General features: G+C 43.7%; 1 protein-coding gene across 1 annotated transcript in view; it reads right to left on the minus strand.

Annotated features, from left to right (window-relative positions):
• clpb (caseinolytic mitochondrial matrix peptidase chaperone subunit B) overlaps positions 1–18,956 on the minus strand; it is a 116,125-nt gene that overhangs the window by 44,321 nt on the left and 52,848 nt on the right. The window contains exon 6 of the mRNA XM_043686858.1: positions 8,255–8,352. Within this exon, the coding sequence (XP_043542793.1) occupies positions 8,255–8,352 (98 nt within the window). The remainder of the gene's footprint in view (positions 1–8,254; positions 8,353–18,956) is intronic.

Here is an 18,956-nt window from a genome sequence, read left to right on the forward strand (position 1 = left end):
AATAGGCACTTGGGTGAGATACCTGGTTGGTGGTCAGTATCTCAGAGTCTGATCTCGCATTAGAGTGTGGCACTTTCAAACGGACACACAGAGTGGGAAAGCAAAAAGAATTGTACAGAAAATAATAACCCTGATTTTTATGGATTAAGGGAAGAATAAAACTGCCTTATTTATTTCATATTCTCTGATTAAATTATTCAAAATACCTCCAGCTTTACAACTTCATTTTTTTGAAAGTTTCTGAATATGTATTAAAAGCAGCAAAGCTGTCTGTTTAATATTTGAACATTTAATCTATTTGTTATTTAGTGTTGCACATTAAAGGATAAGAGTTTGTATCTGTGTGCACTATGGAGGTCAAATGCAAATACGTGAATGCCAAAATATCAGGCAAATTAAAACCCTGTGCTCTGATCTGTAATTTTATATACACTGGGATATCTGGGTGTTAAAGAGATGTTTGGATGATGCATCTTGCGCCAGAAGGACCTGTATGTTTAGCCTGGCTCAGGTTCAGCATAAGCTGCTTTGTGAGTGTTCCTTTCACATGGGAGCTGTCACACAGTTATTGCCCCATTTGAAACCCTGCGAATGATGGATTCCATCAGTTTATCGAGTGTTTGTTTTGCAACTGCATCCATTTTCTTTTATATAAGAAATTTCATTTTGGGCAATTTATCATCAGTCACTTTCTAAAACATAATGAGAAAACTGCTATAGAGAGACGAAGCTGTTGCGTGTGTGTTTGTGAATGTATGTGCATGTCTATAAAACTTTTCCTCGCTCCTGGTGTCTTCAGGTTGCAAGCTGTTGAATTTCAGTGCTTTGACTGGCATGCCTACATTGGTTGAATTTTAGATGTGGTGAAATGGTAATGTCACTGGTGCAGTAATCAACACATACCAACTCCAGGTACACGGGTTCAAATCCCAGAAAGGTAGCTGGTCAAATTTAATTAATAAATCTAGAACTGAAAGTTATTCTTAGAAATGGTGACCGTGAAACTATCAGCAATTTTAGTACACACCTATCTGACTTACTAACGCCCCTTGGGGAAGGACAACTGTCGTCTTTACACAGTTCAGCTTACATGGGATATCAGGCCCACAGGAATGAGACTCATTATTACTTGCCCTCTGTAATGGCTGAGCAAACTATTTACTTCAAAGGCAATTAGGGATAGGCAACAAACGCTGGATTTACCAGTTACACCCAAATCCTATAAAAGAATTTTAAAAACACGAATATGAAAACACATGCAAATAAATACATATATGAAGGGTCATTTGGCAGATGCAAAAATCCTTCAGGTGATTTAGGCAAGTTGAGTAATTGGGCAAATGCATGACTGCTGTAGTATAGAACATAGAACATAGAAGAATACAGCGCAGTACAGGCCCTTCGGCCCTCGATGTTATGTAGACCTTTGAAATTAATCTGATGCCCATCTAACCTACACTGTTCCATTATTATCCATATGTATGTCCAATGCCCATTTAAATGCCCTTAACGTCAGCGAGTCTACAACTGTTGCAGGCAGGAGTTCCATGCCCCTACTACTCTCTGAGTGAAGAAAATACCCCTGGCATCTGTCCTAAATCTATCATCCCTCAATTTAAAGCTATGTCTCCTCGTGTTACATAGAACATAGAAGAATACAGTGCAGTACAGGCCCTTCGGCCCTCGATGTTGCGCCGATCCAAGCCCACCTAACCTACACTAGCCCACTATCCTCCATATGCCTATCCAGTGTATAACATGGATAAGTGTAGAACTATCCATCTGGCCATGTGAACAGAATGGCAGATTATAATCTAAATAACGAAAGATTGGGAAATGTTGATGTCCAAAGGGACCGTGATTTCCTTGTACATAAGTTACTGAAAGCAAGCATTAACGGTGCAGAAAGCTGTTGGGAAGTCACACGACATGGTTCATCGCAAGAGAATTGGAGTACACGAGAAAGGAAGGCTTACTGCAGCTGTACTGAGCCTTGGAGTGACCACAGCTAGGGTACTTTGTGCAATTTTGGTCTCTATGCTTAAGAAAAGATGTACTTGTCAAAGGGAGAGTGCAGCAATGGTTCATCAGATTGATTCCTGGGATAGCAGGTTTGTCACACGAGGAGAGATTGGGTTGATGAGGCCTCTGTTCACTAGAGTTGAGTAGAATGAGAGAGGATCTCATTGAAATGTACATTCTGACAACACTGGCCAGTCTACACACGGGGATGCTGTTTCCCTGGGCTGTCTTGGTGCCTGAATTGTAAACATCACTTTGTTTTGGACTGTGGACTAAATAAAATGGGGAAAGATACCACTCTTAAAAAACTGTGGAAGAAGATGGTTACAATTCTTAAAAAATGAGCTGCTGGAACACATTGAGAGTTGTAACTACAATGGTACCTTATTCAAGTCGTGAGGGGCAATTTTAGATGGAATGGCACTACCTGTGTCTGTTTGGATAGTGACAAACTATCTGCTTTTGATAAAACAAAGAATTGAGGATGCTGAAAATCTGAAACAAAAACAGAAATTCCTAGAGAAACTCAGAAAGTCTGTCAGCATCTTTGGGAAGAAAGCAGAGTTAATGTTTTGAGTCCACTGACCTTTCTCCAGAACAGCAGGGAGAGCACAGATAGTTTTATGAATGGTTTTTCTAACAGGACTGGTTGTTGTGGGCTCAGAACGGCACAGCATAGTAACAACAGCTTTATGGGATCCTGGCCAACCTGTGAGTCTAATCAATAAGTAAAACCATCCAGATTACAAAGGAAAGCAACTAAATTACACTCTCTCCCTTTGGTGTGGAGAAGTGACACAAAATCACCTGGTAGCTATACTCACTCACCATATCTCTATAAGGTGTTCTTTCTGTAAATTCCCTTCTTAAACGAAAAATCAGAAAAATGACCTTGAGGCACCAAAAGGGCAAATGAAAGACTGAAACTTGGTGCACCCCCATCATGCCGTTACCAAAGACACAAGAAGTTGAGAAAAAGCCAAAAGGAAACAGTTCATTTACAAGCAGCAGCCTGCCATTGTCTGTATGGTATGATTCTCAGGGCACGATTGTGTCCCAGTCATCACCACAGCGATCCCAGGACAGACCCAGCAGAGTGGCAGTCGGGAAGGATTTCCCTTAGATGTCCTCAGCGTTGACTCTGAACCTATAAAATCTCATAGCACCTGGTCAAACATGCGCAAGAAAACCTCCTGCTGATTACCATATATTGTCCTCCCTCGGCTGATGAATCAGTACTTCTCCACGTTGAATGCCACTTCGAGGAAGGACTGAGGGGGACAAGGGCTCAAAATTTGGGAGAAGTGAATGCCTAGTGGCATTATCACTGGACTATTAATCTAGAGATCTAGGTAATGTACTGGAGACCTGGGTTTGAATCCTGCCACGGCAGATTGGGGAATTTGAATTCAATTGGTGTAAAAATTCATTTGGTTCACTAATGTCGTTTAGAGGATGAAATCTTTGGTCTACATGTGACTCCAGGCTCACAGCAAAGTGGTTGATTCTGGGCAATAAAGGGATGGACAATAAACACTGGCCTAGCCAGCAATGTCCTCATCCTGTAAATGAATATATTTGGGGCGGCACGGTGGCTCAGTGGTTAGCATTGCTGCCTCACAGCACCAGAGGCCTCAGTTTGATTCCAGCCTCGGGCGACTGTCTGTGTGGAGTTTGCATATTCTCCCCATGTCAGCGTGGGTTTCCTCCCACAATCCAAAGAAATGCAGGTTAGGTGGACAGGCTATGTGAAATTGCCCTTAGTGTCGAGGAATGTGCAGGCTAGGTGGATTAAGCCATGGGAAATGTAGGGTTACAGGGATAGGGTGGGGGGCAGTGGGTCTGAGTAGGATATGGCCTGGAGGGCCAATGTGGACTCAATGGGCCAAATGGCCTGCTTCCATACTATAGGGATTCTATGATTCTATTCTTTGAAAGTACACTGCGTGCAAGAATTCAGTGGCCCAATATTGGCTCGGCTGCAGCATTACTGGCTGAGCTGGTTGGGTCCTAAAGTACACAACTGCTAGATTGGGTCTGCGGCAGGTGGTGAAGGAATCAAGAGAGAAAAAGATATTTGACCTCATCCTCATCAATCTCCCTGCCACAGATGTGTCTGTCCTTGACAGTATCATATCTGTACAACCTCATGACCAGTACACAGTCCTTGAGAAGACAAAGCCCCTCCTTCACATTAAGGATACACTCCATTGTGTAATTTGCCACTATGACGGTGTTAAATGGGGTAAATTTCAAAGAAAGGTGCAGCCATGGCCGAGTGATATTATCACTCGACTGTTAATTCGGAGACCCAGGTAATATTCTGGGGACCTGGTTCAAATCCTGCCAGGGCAGACGTTGGAATTTAAATTCAATAAAATTCTGGAATTAGAGTCTGATGATACCTATGAAACCATTGTTGATAGTTGTAAAAACTCATCTGGTTGACTAATGTCTTTTAGGGAAAGAAATCTCCATCATTACCTGGTGTGGTCTACAGTAATGTGATTGATTCTTAACTTCTCTCTGTGCAACTGGGAATGGGCAATAAATGCTGGCCTAGCCAGCGATGCCCTCGTCCTGTGAATGAATAAAATTCCAATTTCAATAAACTAACCAAATTCAGCCAACCTAACATGAGAAGCAGGCTCCACGAATAACCCCATCCTCAATGATGGATGGCCTAGCACTTTTCGTGAAGGTCAAGGCTGAGCATTTACAACCATCTTCAGCCAGAATTGCCAAGTAGGTGATCCATTTCAGCTTCATTCTGACATCCTAGCATCACAAATGCTACTGTTCAGCCAATTTGGTAACTGCACATGACAGAAAGAAATGGCTTAAGGCACTGAGTACTGCAAAGGATACGCAGTCATAGAAGGCTACAGCTCAGGTAAAGGCCCTTCAGCCCATCAAGTCTGTGTCAGTCAACAACAAAAAAACTCTGACACCATTCTAATAATACTAAAAATTGTGCTCCAGACCTACCTGTGCCCATAGCTAAGCTGTTGCAGTACACCTGCAACACAGACATGTACCCAACAACGTAGAAAATTGCCCAGGAAGGTCCTGTTCACAAAAAGCAGGCCAAGTCCACTGTGGGCCATTAATGCCCTCTTAGTCTACTCTCCATCATCGGGAAAGTAATGTAAGTCAGATTTGTCAAGTGGCATTTGCAAAGGAATAACCTACTCACTAGTGCCCAGTTTGAACTCTGCCAGAACCCCTGAGTTCCTGATCTCATTGCAGTTTTTGTTAAAACATGGACAAAAGAGATGAACTCCAGAGGGGAGTAGGTGACTACTCTCCCTCAACATCAAGGCAGAATTTGGCGTAGTGTTGAACTAGGAAATCTAGCAAACAAGAATGAGGGGAAAATTCTCTTCTCGTTGGAGACCCACCTAGCATAGAGGAAGATGGTTGTGGTTGCTGAAGGTCAGTCATCTCAGCTCCAGAACATCTATGCAAGAGTTCCTTGGGTAGTGTCTTAGGCTCAACCATCTTTGCAGCCTCATCAATGACCTTCCCTCACTACAAGGTCAGAAGTGGGGATGATCGTTGCTGATTGCACAGTGTTCAGCACCTGAACATGACTCCTCAGATTCTGAAGCAGCTTGTGCCCAAAAGCAGCTGGAACTGGGCAAAATCTAGGTTTGGGCTAATAAATTGCAAGGAGCATTCACATCACGTAAGTGCCAAGCAGTGATCATCTCTATTTGGAGAGAATCTAAATCTCTATTGATATTTCATAGCACACCCAGCACCAAGGGATTCAGCTCCTGACTCCCCAAAGCTTGTCCAAAAGGCACAAGTCAGCAGTGTGATGGAATACTCCCCACTGCCCTGGATTGGTGCAGCTTCAACAACACGTAAAAAGCTTGATACCAGACAGGACAAAGCAACCTGTTTGGATTGCACCACATCTACTTACATTCATTCACTCCCCCACCGACGCTCAGTAGCAGCAGTGTATACCATCTACAAGGTGCACTGCAGAAATTCACAGAGGCTCCCTCAACGCATCGTCCAAGTCAACAACTACTTCCATCTAGAAGGACAAGGGCAACAGATACATTGGAACACCATCCCTTGCAAGCACCTCTAACTGCCCCCCAAACTACTCATTATCCTGACTTGGAAATATATTGCTGTTCCTTCACTGTCACAGGTTCAAAATCCTGGAGCTCTTCCTGAATGATATTATGGGTATATCTACACCATTGGCTTGAGATCGCAGCTCAGACCACCCTCTGGGATAGACAAATAAACACTGCTCGCCAGGTGATGCCCACATCCCATAAAACAATAAATGAAGTATCACCTACAAAAATACTGAATGATCTGTGATCCTCTTGGAATCCCTACAGCAGAGAAGCAGCCCATTTGGCTCATTGAGTCCACACTGACCCTCTGAAAAGCATCTCACCCAGACTCACACCCTCCAACCTATCCCTGTAACCCTGCATTCCCCATGGCTAATCCACCTAGCCTGCACAACCCTGGACACTATGGGCAATTTAGCATGGCCACCCAACCTGCACCTCTTTGGACTGTGGGAAGAAACAGGAGCACCCGGAGGAAACCCATGCAGACAGGGGAGAATGTACAAACTCAATACACAGTTGTCTGAGGGTAGAATCGAACGAAGGCCCCTGGCGCTGTGAAACAGCAGTGCTAACCACTGAGCCATCATGCCAGCCCATTTTGAGTCCTCTCGATACTTTGATCGGGAGTGCAGCCTGTAGCAGACTAATAGACATAATTTCCATTTTATCGTGAACACTATCCAACCTCCAATACAGAATGGCTTATATACATGATAAAGTTCTTCTGAACCAACAACACTTTTGTATAGCCTTTATAATGTAGTAAAACATTGCAAAGCTTCACAGGGATAATTATCAAGCATTGTTAGACACGTTAGACAGGGACATTTTGTTACCTCTAATAAAAGTATTGAAATTGAGAAGGCACTGATTTAAGGTAATTTGCAAAAGATTAGATTGAGATTTATTGCCTTATATATATATAAAAATACAGTGAGAAGTGTTTTTTCATGCAAAAGTCAAAGTGTTGCCATACTCTGGCACCAAGAAGCAAATACAATGAGAAAAAAACCTTTTCTACTCAAGAGAGTAGTCACGGTCTGGGAGTGTACTGTCTGGAAATGTGGTGGAAGCAGGTTCAATTGAGGCTTTCAAGCGGGGCATTATATGGTCATAGAAATCAAAACAATGTGCATGGATATGGGAAAAGACAGGAGAACGGCACTGAGTTATAATACTTACACACAGATCTGGTGAAGACACGATTAGCCAAAAGTCTTCTTCTGCGCTCTTAACATTTTTGCGATTCAATCAGAGATATTGAGGCAGATGTACAAAAGCTTGATTTTAAAAAAAAGGCTTTAAAAAGTTTCTTAAAGCAGAAGATCTAGGCAAATGAAAGCAAAGCCACCAAAGGGGGAGTGATTAAAGTCAGGAATGTGTAAGAAGCCTGAATTGAAAGAGTACGGAGATCTTGTAGATCTTGAGCAGATTACAGAGTTTGGGAAGGTGTCTTGAAGGGCAAGCAGTCACATGAATGTTTTCCATCACCCAAGTAGGCCTCCATTTCAGATTTCAACTCAAAAATGGCATCTATGACAATCTGGCACTCCCTCAGCATTGCACTGCTGCATTTGATGTGTGTGGCTCAGTTAAGTGTTGCTTTTTTAAAAAATTTACTCAGAGGTTGTGGGCATCTCTGGCTATGCCATCATTAATTGCCCATCTCTAATTGCCCAGAGGACAGTTAAGATTCAATGACATTGCTGTGGGCCTGGAGTCACAAATAGGCCTGGAGTCACAAATAGGCCTGGAGTCACAAATAGGCTAGACCAAGTTAAGGATGGTAGATTTCCTTCCCTAAAGGATATTAGTGAACATGGGTTTTTCTAACAAACAACAATGGTTTCGTGATCATCATTAGATCCTTAATTCCAGATTCCTTATTGAATTCAAATTCCACTACCTGGTATGGTGGGATTTGAACCTAGGTCCCCAGGACATTAGCTGAATTTCCAGATTAATAGTCTAGTGTAATACCACTGGGCCATCGCCTCCCCATTTACCACTGACTTGGTAAGAGGTCACATTCAGTTTGAACAGTTTGAGAAACTGAAGACATTGCAGCAGGTTCTGCCCCAGGACAGTGAGGCTGTCTTCCTAAATGCTTAGGATGTTGCACTCACCTTTACCTCAGCCTCCTTCAGTAGTGTTTTAATCTGTCCTTCTCTGGCGTAGTCCACTGGTGTGTGTCCCATTTCGTTCTGCAGTAAAGGATTAGCACCTGAATGAGGAATAATTTGAAAGCTCAACAAGATTGGCCAACCTAACAAGCCAATTGAGAACACCGCCTCCGCAGCTTATGACAAACCAACACTTCCACCCACAACCTTCCCTTTGTTCCTCCTCTTGATCCGCCTTGCAATCCCACCCTCGGGCCACCCCCATTCCTACCTTTCGCGCCATTGTCAATTCAACAGTCTACACATCCAAGTGCCACCTTCATCCCGCCCACTCTCCTGCTGAGTGTAACTCATCAAACTACTGCCCCACCCTGTGCTTCATTAACTGTTGGCCTATTCGGAGCAGTAGGGAAAAGTGGGGATAAGTAACAGCTTCTGAAGGCTAGGGGCAAAGATGCAACACAGCAGAGATGTCAGGGACAGAGTTCCTAAGTATAAGACCTAGCAATGACAAACTGAGAAGTAGGATTAGAATTAGATCCCTACTGTGTGGAAACAGGCCCTTCGGCCCAACATGTCTATACCAACCCTCCGAATATTATCCTACCCGGACCCATTCCTCTATATTTACCCCTGACTCATGAACCTAACCTATCCATTCCTGAACACTATGGAAAATTTAGCACAGCCAATTCACCTAACCTGGACTGTGGGAAGAAACCGGAGCACCCGGAAGAAACCCACACAGACATGGGGAGAATGTGCAAACTCCACACAGTCGCCCGAGGCTGGAATCAGACCTGGGTCCTTGGTGCTATGAGGCAGCAGTGCTAACCACTGAGCCACTGTGCCGCTCCTAATTTACTGGAGGTACAGAGAAGTCCTGTTCTAGAACAGGCCATTGAGCATCAATCAGTGCATGTAGTAGGAGCAGTGATAGATTGCAGTAAAGTCATGGAAAGGATTCATAAACAAAGATAAGGCATCGGAAATACACTCACACACGTTCCTACCAGCCTCTCACAGAGCTATCCATTATCCTATTGCGAAATTATATAAATGATGCATCGGAAAATAAACACAGATAAAAGGCAATGTAGATCTTTGACAAGCAGCAAGTTTTTTTACAAGATTACAGCCTGGGTAAATATCCGTTCTCCAGGAGATGTGTGGCGTGCCCCTAAGCATGTCTGCTGCAGTGAAGGATTTACTCTCTGCTCTTTGCAATATTGATCGCTACTGTACAGAGACACTCCTAAGGGTGGCATTGCAATGGCTTGCTTGCACGCAATCAATTCCAGAGTTTTATGATGACTTTAAAAAATCATACATATATACTATATATATATATTTTGGATTGCAGCCCCTGGCAGTGTTTGTGGGCAGTTCAGGGCATTGGAATGTGTTGTGCGTTGTTTATGCCAACTGGGCTCAACTAATCTTACTGTTTCATTTCTCATCTGTTGTCTTCTGGGCTTCGTAGAGTGTTACAACACAAAAGGAGACCATTTGGTCCATCGTCCATGTAAAATAACTATTCAATTAGCCCCATTCTCCCAGTCCTTGCCCCAAGGTTCTGCAGGTGATTCCCTTTTCAAGCATTTAACCAGTTCCCCTTATTGCTGACTGCTTCCACTGTCCTTTCACCTCATGTTGCCACAGAGACCTACAACAAGTCCGTACCAGTCAAAATTAAGCACCAAACTATTCTAATCCTATTTGCCAACAAAAATACTCCTATAGCCTTGTATGCCTTTGCATTACAAGTATACATTTAAATAATTTTTCAAAGTCATTCATGAGTATGGCTAGCTGTGACTCAATTTGCAACACCCTTGCCTCTAAGTCAGAAGGTTGTGGGCTCATGCCCAATCCAAGATTGGTATTATTTTCTTTGCAGGACACAATAAACTGAGGGTCCATTACTGCTGATTGGGAAAACTGATCAAAGCTGAAACTTTATGGACAGTGGAGTGTTGGTTGATTTGGGATTTTGTTTAATAAAGTAAGTAACTCTGGGGCTAAAGGGAAGTCATGGCAGTAGAGCTTGCAAGATGGGGGGTGGGGCCAATAAACTGATCAAACAATTACATCAAAGGACAGTGGAGTATTGGTTGATTTGGGATTTTGTTTAATAAAGTAAGTAACTCTGGGGCTAAAGGGAAGTCATGGCAGTAGAGCTTGCAGCTGTGAAAAGCTCCTCCTGTGCTGCGTGGCAAGTCATGGAAGCTTGAGTTGTCCCTGGTGACCATGGGCGCAGAAAGTGTCCAGTTTTACTGGTGAATTGTATCTCAGAGCTGGAACTACAGGTGGAACACCTGCGATGCTGAGCAAGTCCTGAATAACGTGAGATGGTCACAATGCAGCTGCAGACTGAACTGGACTTGCAGAAAGGGCTTGGGTGACCACCAGACAGAGTATAGGAAGGCAGGTAATGCAGGAATCCTCTGTGACCATCCCCCTTTCTAACAGAAGTAATCTTTTGGATATTGTTAGGAGAGATGACTGTGCAGGGAAGCAGTGGCAGCCAGATCTGGGTCTGCTGCACCAGATGGGAGGAAGAACAGGGCTACGATGGTAGGGGATTCAATTATAAGGGGAACACACAAACATTTCCAAAGTCACAAAATACACTCCAGCGTGGTATGTTGCCTCCCTGGTGCCTGGTCAGGGAAGTCACTGGATGACTGTATTCTGAAAAGAGAGGGTAGACAGTCAGAAATCATGGTACATATTGGACCCAACAACATAGGTACGAAAAAGGAAGTGATCCTGCAAGCAGAATCTAGTGAGTTAGGACATAGATTAAAGAAAAAGGACCCAAAAGGTTGTAATCTCTGGTTTACTTTTGGTGCTATGTGCTAATGAGGATAGAAATAGGACGTCAGTTTGGATGAATGCATGGCTAGAAAAACGGTGTTGAAGGAGGGCTTTAGATTGCTGGGATACTGGGGCTGCTGGTGGGAGGTGGGACCTATACAACATAGACAGGTTGCACCTGAACTCAAATGGGACCATTCCTTGTGAGGAAGTTAGCAGAGGAGGTTTATCAGGATATTGCCTGGTCTGGAGGGAAGGTCTTATGAGGAAAGGCTGAAAGACTTGGATCTGTTCTCATTGGAAAGATGAAGGCTAAGAGGGTATTTGATTGGACATACAAGCTGATCAGAGGACTAAATAGGGTAGACAGTGAAAATCTTTTTCCTAGGATGATGACTTCAGCTTGTACGAGAGGGCATAACTACAAATTGAAGGGTAATAGATTTAAGACAGATGTCAGAGGCAAGTTCTTTACGCAGAGAGTGGTAAGGGCGTGGAATGCCCTACCTGCTAATGTAGTCGACTCAGCTACATTAGGGAGATTTAAACAATCCTTAGATAAGCACATGGATGATGATGGGAGAGTGTAGGGGGACGAGCTGAGAATAGTTCACAGGTCGGTGCAACATTGAGGGCCGAAGGGCCTGTTCTGCACTGTATTGTTCAATGTTATTGGGAAGGGTTTGAAGTAAATTGGCAGGGAACTAGGATCTGGAGGGAAAATTCAGCAAGAGTAGATTAAAGGCCAAAATTAGAAGAAACAGCTAGAGAGTCAGGAAAGTATGGACATTATAAATCAGTTAAAGTACAAGCAGTGTGGCAAGCATTGATAGGATAAATATTAGTGTTGGGAGTCTGAGGACCAAGTCACATGAGTTGAGTGCACACATTAAACCACAACGGCATACTGTTAGCGCTGTCACTGAGACATTGTGTGCGTGCGTGAGACACTTCCCAGATACAGGATCTTCAGATGAGATAAAAGAAGAGGGGGTGTGGTAGTATTGATTAGGGAATCAGTAGCAGGAAGGATGACATCTTAGAAGGCTCCTAGATGAAGCCATATGGGTACAACCTAAAAACCAAAAAGGAGTAATCACATTGCTGCAAGTGTACGATAGGCCCCTAACAGAAATAGAAGAGCAGATATGCAGGCATATTTCAGGGAAGTGTAAACGTAATAGGGTACTGGTAGCAGGGGATTTCAACCTCCTCAACATTAACTGGGGTAGTCATTGTGTGAAAGATTTACAGAGAGTGGAATTCTTAAAACACATCCAGGACAGCTTTTTAAGCCAGCACATAGAAGACCCTAAAAGACAGAGTGGCAGTCCTCGCCTTAATTGGAGGTAATAAAGCCAAGCAGGTGGTTAAAGTATTTTGTAGTCGGTGATCATAACTCCGTTATATTCAGGTTTGTTATGTAAAACCACAAGGCTGGTTCTGGAAGCGAGGTTTTACATTGGGGAAAGGTCAATATTAATAAGACTGGGTACGATTTGGCCACCGTGGACTAGAAGCAGGTAACTTTAGGTAAATCTGTGTTAGAACGATGGGATGCATTCAAGAAGGAAATATGGAGAGTACAGAGTCAACATGTTCCAATAAAGACAAAGGGTGGGACCAACAAATCTTGTGAACCTTGGATATTGAGGGATATACAGCACTGGATTAAGAGAAAAAGAGAGGGTATGTCGCTTACCGCAGTTACAAAACAGCAGAAGTGGAGTACAGAATGTGCAACAAGAAACTTAAAGAGGAAATTAGGAGAGCAAAAAGAGGGCATGAAAGAACAATGGAAGGTAAGATAAAGGAAAATCCTAAATTATTTTACACTTATTATAAGGGTAAAAGGATAATGAGGAAAAGGGTAGGACCCATTAAAGGGCACAGTGGCAATTTGTGCAAGGAGCCAGAGGATGTAGATACAGTTCTAAATAAATTGTGTTGATGCTCACGAGTGACAGAGATAGCAGGCTTTGAGAAGGTTTGTAACTCAGGTTGAGGTTCTGGATGTATGGATGAGGAAGGACACTACTTCGACTGGGACAACACATCCATCCTAGGACAAGCCAAACAGAGACATGCACGAGAATTCCTAGAAGCATGGCATTCCAACTGGAACTCTATTAACAAACACATTGACTTGGATCCTGTTTACCACCTCCTGAGAAAAAGAACTGGAAATGACATCACTGCGGGAAATGATGTCACTGCAGGAAATGACATCGCCAACCCAAGGAAACACAAACATATAAATAGAAAGTGGGCTACACCCCACCACCGCTTCATCCAGAGGCCCACTGAAGATGTTACCTAGTATGGTGACGAAACATCTGAAAACGAACCTTCCAGCTCCGGCACGGTGGCACAGTGGTTAGCACTGCTGCCTCGCAGCGCCAGAGGCCCGGGTTCAATTCCCGCCTCAGGCGACTGACTGTGTGGAGTTTGCACGTTCTCCCCGTGTCTGCGTGGGTTTCCTCCGGGTGCTCCGGTTTCCTCCCACAGTCCAAAGATGTGCAGGTCAGGTGAATTGGCCATGCTAAATTGCCCGTAGTGTTAGGTAAGGGGTAAATGTAGGGGTATGGGTGGGTTACGCTTCGGCGGGTCGGTGTGGACTTGTTGGGCCGAAGGGCCTGTTTCCACACTGTAAAGTAATCTAATCTAATCTAAAAAAAAAAAGCTCAGCAAACAAACCTACATCCGGTGACAGAAATAATATTGGTATAGACGTCAGGGAGAAACTCTGTGATATAATTAAAGAAATGAGCAAACACAGAGAGAAGGTTCTGAGTGGTCCGGCTGGCTTACAAGTTGATATCCAGAGCCAGATGAAATGTATCCCAAGTATTTGAGTGAGACAAGGGAGGAAATAGCAAAGGTGCTGACAATAATTTTAAATTCTTCTCTAGCCACAGCAGAGATACCAGAGTTATGCAGGACAGCCAATGCGGTGCCATTATTCAAGAAGGGAACAAGCAATAGATATGAAGGCAGACTGCGAATGTTTTCCATGGAAATCATGAGACTGAGAGAGATTATCATTGAGATATATGAAATTTTGAAGAGCATATCGAGGGTAGACAGAAAGAAACTTTTCCCTTTGATGGAGGGATCAACAACCAGGGACATAGATTTAAGATAAGAACCAGGAGGTTTAGAGTGGGATGTGAAGAACAACATTTTCACCCAGAGGGTGGTGGAAATCTGAAACTTACTGCCTGTAAAGGAGAGGCAGAAACCCTCATCACATTGAAGTATTTAGATATGAACTTGTGATGCCAAGGTACAATGGCCTCGTGGCATTATCGCTAGACTGTTGATCCAGAAATGTTCTGGGGACCCAGGTTCGAATCCCACCACGGCAGATGGTGTAATTTGAACTTAATAAAATCTGGAATGAAGAGCAAACGATGACCATGAATCCAATGTCGATTGTTGGAAAAACCTTTCTGGTTCACTCATTTAAGGCAGGAAACTGTCATCCTTACCCAGTATGGCCTACATGTGACTCCAGATCCACGGCAATGTGATCGACTCTTAACTGCCCTCTGGGTAATTAGGGACGGGCAATAAATGCAGGCCCAGTCAGCGTTGCCCTCATCCCATGAATGAATAAAATAAACAAAGCTACGGCCCAGAGCTGGAAAGTGGGATTAGAGTCATTACAAGGTTGTTTTGACCAATAAAATTTCAATGGACCAAATGGCCTTTTTTTCTGTGCTGTAGACCTCTAAGGTTTTGAACACCTCTATTATATGATCTGTTCCGAAACCATCTCTGCTCTAAGGAGAGAAATTCCAGCACGTCATGACTCTTTGCATAACTGAAGCCCCTCTTTTCAGATATTAACATCAGTTCATCTCCCTCTGCATCCTCTCCAGAACTCTGACATCCTTCTTAAAATGTAATACCTAATATTAACACAATTCTCCAAGTAAAGCCTGACTGGTGATCTAACAAAGCAACACTGTCTTTGTTATTTGCGAGGCATAGGTGGGTGGCAGAGACTCACCCATTTCCTTCTCGTCATTCTTCTTGACAAGGGGCGGTGGGAGAGGAGAGAAGTGCATAGACTGAATGGGTTGCTTCTTTGCAGACAATGTCCCAGTCTTGAGGATACAAGGGCAAGCTCAGCTGCCTCAGAGTGCACAGATGCTGTACTCTGCCTTCTCCCACTGCCTCTGCATTTCTCTCTTTCCTTCCGAATGTCACTCTCTTTCTGTTTCCCTATTACGTTCTCTCTTTCTGCTCATTGCTTTCCAGTTACGCTTCTACTGCTTTCTCTCTCATTTCCACCTATTTCCCAGTCATGCTGTGCACCTCCACCTTATCATGTTCTATATTGGAATCAGGTGAGAGTGAGAGACAGGCAAAATGAACCCTGGGAAACAATGAGCGTGGCTGTAGTACTCTTTGTTTAAAGGCCAGAGCAGTTGCTTTAATACTCACTCTCAATTAGTTTCCTTTTCGTCAATAATGGAATTTGCCTAATCATTAAGGAATGACACAGTAACCACACAATCAATGAGGATAGAAAAATGACTGCAATATAATACTATCGCAGCTCAGGCCATAAATTACTGAGCAAGTCATTAAGGAATCATTATTTAAAGGTGTGGAGGAGTCAAGGTATTTAGAAATAAAATCCACCAACTGGACAGAGAGAAACATTGGAAGTTTGCCACTGCTTCTCAGGCTGTGCTATTGGGTCATGAGTTCTCCCCTATGGGAGACAGAGGGAACTGTGAAATAACATTTAAGAAATGGTACAAAGATTTCTGACCTGCCCGGTTATTTCCTCAGTTTAAGTTGGCATTTCAAATGCTGGAATACAGAAAATAGAATCAGAAACAGATATCTGCATTCTAACTTGTATCAAGGCCATTTCATTCACCACCCACTGTGCTCCCCAAAATTCATTAGTTCCAGTCAATTTTAAACTCCTCATCCTCATTTTCAAACTCATGGTTTCACCTTTCCCTATCTCTGTAACCTCACCCAGCATGACAACCCTTTTGAGACCTCTGCAGCCCTCTAAACCCAAACTCAAGAGTATTGGTGTTTTTAAATACTCCACTACTGGTCCTGCCTTCACTATTGGTCCTGCCTTGGCCCAAAACTTTGACAGTCCCTCCCTAAATCTCTCCACCTCTCTCCTCCATCAAGATGCTCCTTTAAAAACTTCTCTTATGACTAAGCTTTTGGCCACCTGTCCCAATATCTCTGTAAACAGCTGAGTGTCAAATTTAGTTTGATAAAACTCCTTGTGCCTTGGAATATTTTAAAGGTGTTATGTCAATGCAAACTGTTGCCTTATTTTCTTTGCATTCAGAAGGAAAGCCGGATAAGATTATTGAAAAATACCAAACAGGATAGGTGTCTTTATAAAACACAGCAACAGAACACAAAAACAACTAATGCTAAAAGTTTGTAAATCACAAGTTAGTCCTCAGTCGGTGTCCAAACCTGGGGTCTCCAGAAGACGCAGGAGCAAAAGTTGGCCATTCAAACCATTGAGTCTACTGTGCCATTCAATGGGGCCAAGGCAGATCTAATAAATCTCAAAGCCAGTTTCCTGCTTTTGTTCCATACTCCTTGATTGAAATGAGAAACAATTGCATAATCTTAACTGAGGTCACCACGAAGGTCCCATCTTCCCAACCTCACCCCCTTGTCTGAAGCATTGCGACCCCCAGGTTAAACCACCTCCAGTTGTGTGTGTGTGTCTCTCTCTCTCTCTCTAATGAGACAGCAGTCCTATGATCCTCTGGGACAATAGCAATTTTACTTTTTTAATAAGAAAAAGAGCAGCCAGCATATGGGCAGCAAGATTCCATTATCATCAGGAAGATAATGACCAGAAAATCTGATTTCATTTTACCTAATGTGACAGTGCGGCACTCCTTCAGCACTGACCCTCCGACAGTGTGGCACTCCCTCAGCACTGACCCTCCGACAGTGCAGCACTCCCTCAGCATTGTCCCTCCAACGGTGCAACCTCCCTCAGTACTGACCCTCTGACAATGTGGTGTTCCCTCAGCACTGGATTGTGTCCATCAGCTTGGACCTTTGTGCTCAAACATTGTAACCTGGAAACCTGTCATCCTGAGGCATGAACACTGTGCACTGAACCATGACAGACACAGGCTTAAGGTAATTGGCAAAAGAACTAGAATCAACCAATTAAACCTGTTGGACTATAACCTGGTGTTGTGTGATTTTTAACTTTGTACACCCCAGTCCAACATCGGCATCTCCAAATCACAACATAATTAGATGGCCAGTGTAGGCCTGAAGGGTCAAGTGGTCTTGTTTTGTGCTGATTCATTCTACAATCCAAGTGTATTCCAATTTAATGCCACGGGATCCTTTATATTTACCTGGAGGCATCCAGTCCCTGAGTGAATGGTTCATCCAAAACTCCGTACTTCAGACAGTACAGTGCTTACCCATCCAGGATTATCAAATCCATTCTCTGCATAGTAAGTATCTAGTGGCCTACTAAAAGCTAAGCGACTTCTTCCACTGCTCTTTGTTAATGACCAAAAAAATGGCTACTGACCTTATTGATAATTGTGGGTCCTGCTGTAACCAAATGTGAACATTGCTGCCCTCCAAGTAGGTTTACTTGCACAGCTGTCCTCACAACAATCGTGTGTGTGCGTGCGTGCGCGCGCGCGCGCATGTGTTATGCTCAGCAGCATCTAGAAGAAGTGATAAGATTAGGCACATACACAAAGCTCTCTCCACTCTGAATTGAGTGTGTGCCAGGGCCATTTAAAATGTTTACAAAATAGAACATCAGCTGTTAGAGCTGGGGTTGGGAGAAGATAACACTCTGACCTGAGTAAATGTACAAGATTACAGGATGTGAAATGGACTCCATTTCTGCTAATAGGACCTAACAAAGGTGGAGATCACAATCAGTTGACAAGGCCGAGTTTCACATTCTCCAGACTGCTCATCTGCCCAGAACCCAGCTCAATACACTTACTGACCTGCTATGGCGAAAAGAAACAGGACTATGCAACACTGAGGGAGACCATCCTATGGGGAGCATTTTACAGTCAGTGTGGAGGCACACGTAAGAGCAGTTTCCGCTCAGGGGCAGGTTGGGTTTTCCCCACGCGATGAGCTATGTTTGCACAGGTAAAGTGCTGAATTTTACAGGCAAGAATTTCTGAGACAAACACCTGGAGTCTCCGGGTTACTTTCAAGAGCATCATACTCATGCGCAATCAATACCTGCCACTTCATCACAGCTTCTGGATTAGTGGTGGATGATGCCAGCAAACCTGACTGGTACAGGCAAACGGGGCTGAACTGTCAAAGGCACAATGATGAGCTGATGGCACGTGAGTTGCTAAGGATGTTTCTTTTATATTTTAATTGTGAACCCTGTTGTGAGACAGGCAGTACCACTGCACTGCACGTTACAACCACGTTGACAGCTGCAATGAAGTAGGTAAAAACAATGACTGCAGATGCTGGAAACCAGATTCTGGATTAGTGGTGCTGGAAGAGCACAGCAGTTCAGGCAGCATTCGAGGAGCAGTAAAATCAACGTTTCGGGCAAAAGCCCTTCATCAGGAAAACTGCTGAACTGCTGTGCTCTTCCAGCACTACTAATCCAGAATCTGGTTTCCAGCATCTGCAGTCATTGTTTTTACCTACTTCATCACGGCTGTCAACGTGGTACAACGTGCAGTGCAGTGGTACTGCCTGTCTCACAACAGGGTTCACGATTAAAATATAAAAGAAACATCCTAAGCAACTCGGGTGCCATCAGCTCATCATTCTGCCTTTGACAGTTCAGCCCCATTTGCCTGTACCAGTCAGGTTTGCTGGCATCATCCAGTGCAGCTGCCTCAGGTGAGCACAT

The sequence above is a fragment of the Chiloscyllium plagiosum genome, unplaced genomic scaffold, assembly GCF_004010195.1.
Source record: "Chiloscyllium plagiosum isolate BGI_BamShark_2017 unplaced genomic scaffold, ASM401019v2 scaf_56, whole genome shotgun sequence".
In the NCBI taxonomy this organism is placed as follows: domain Eukaryota; kingdom Metazoa; phylum Chordata; class Chondrichthyes; order Orectolobiformes; family Hemiscylliidae; genus Chiloscyllium; species Chiloscyllium plagiosum.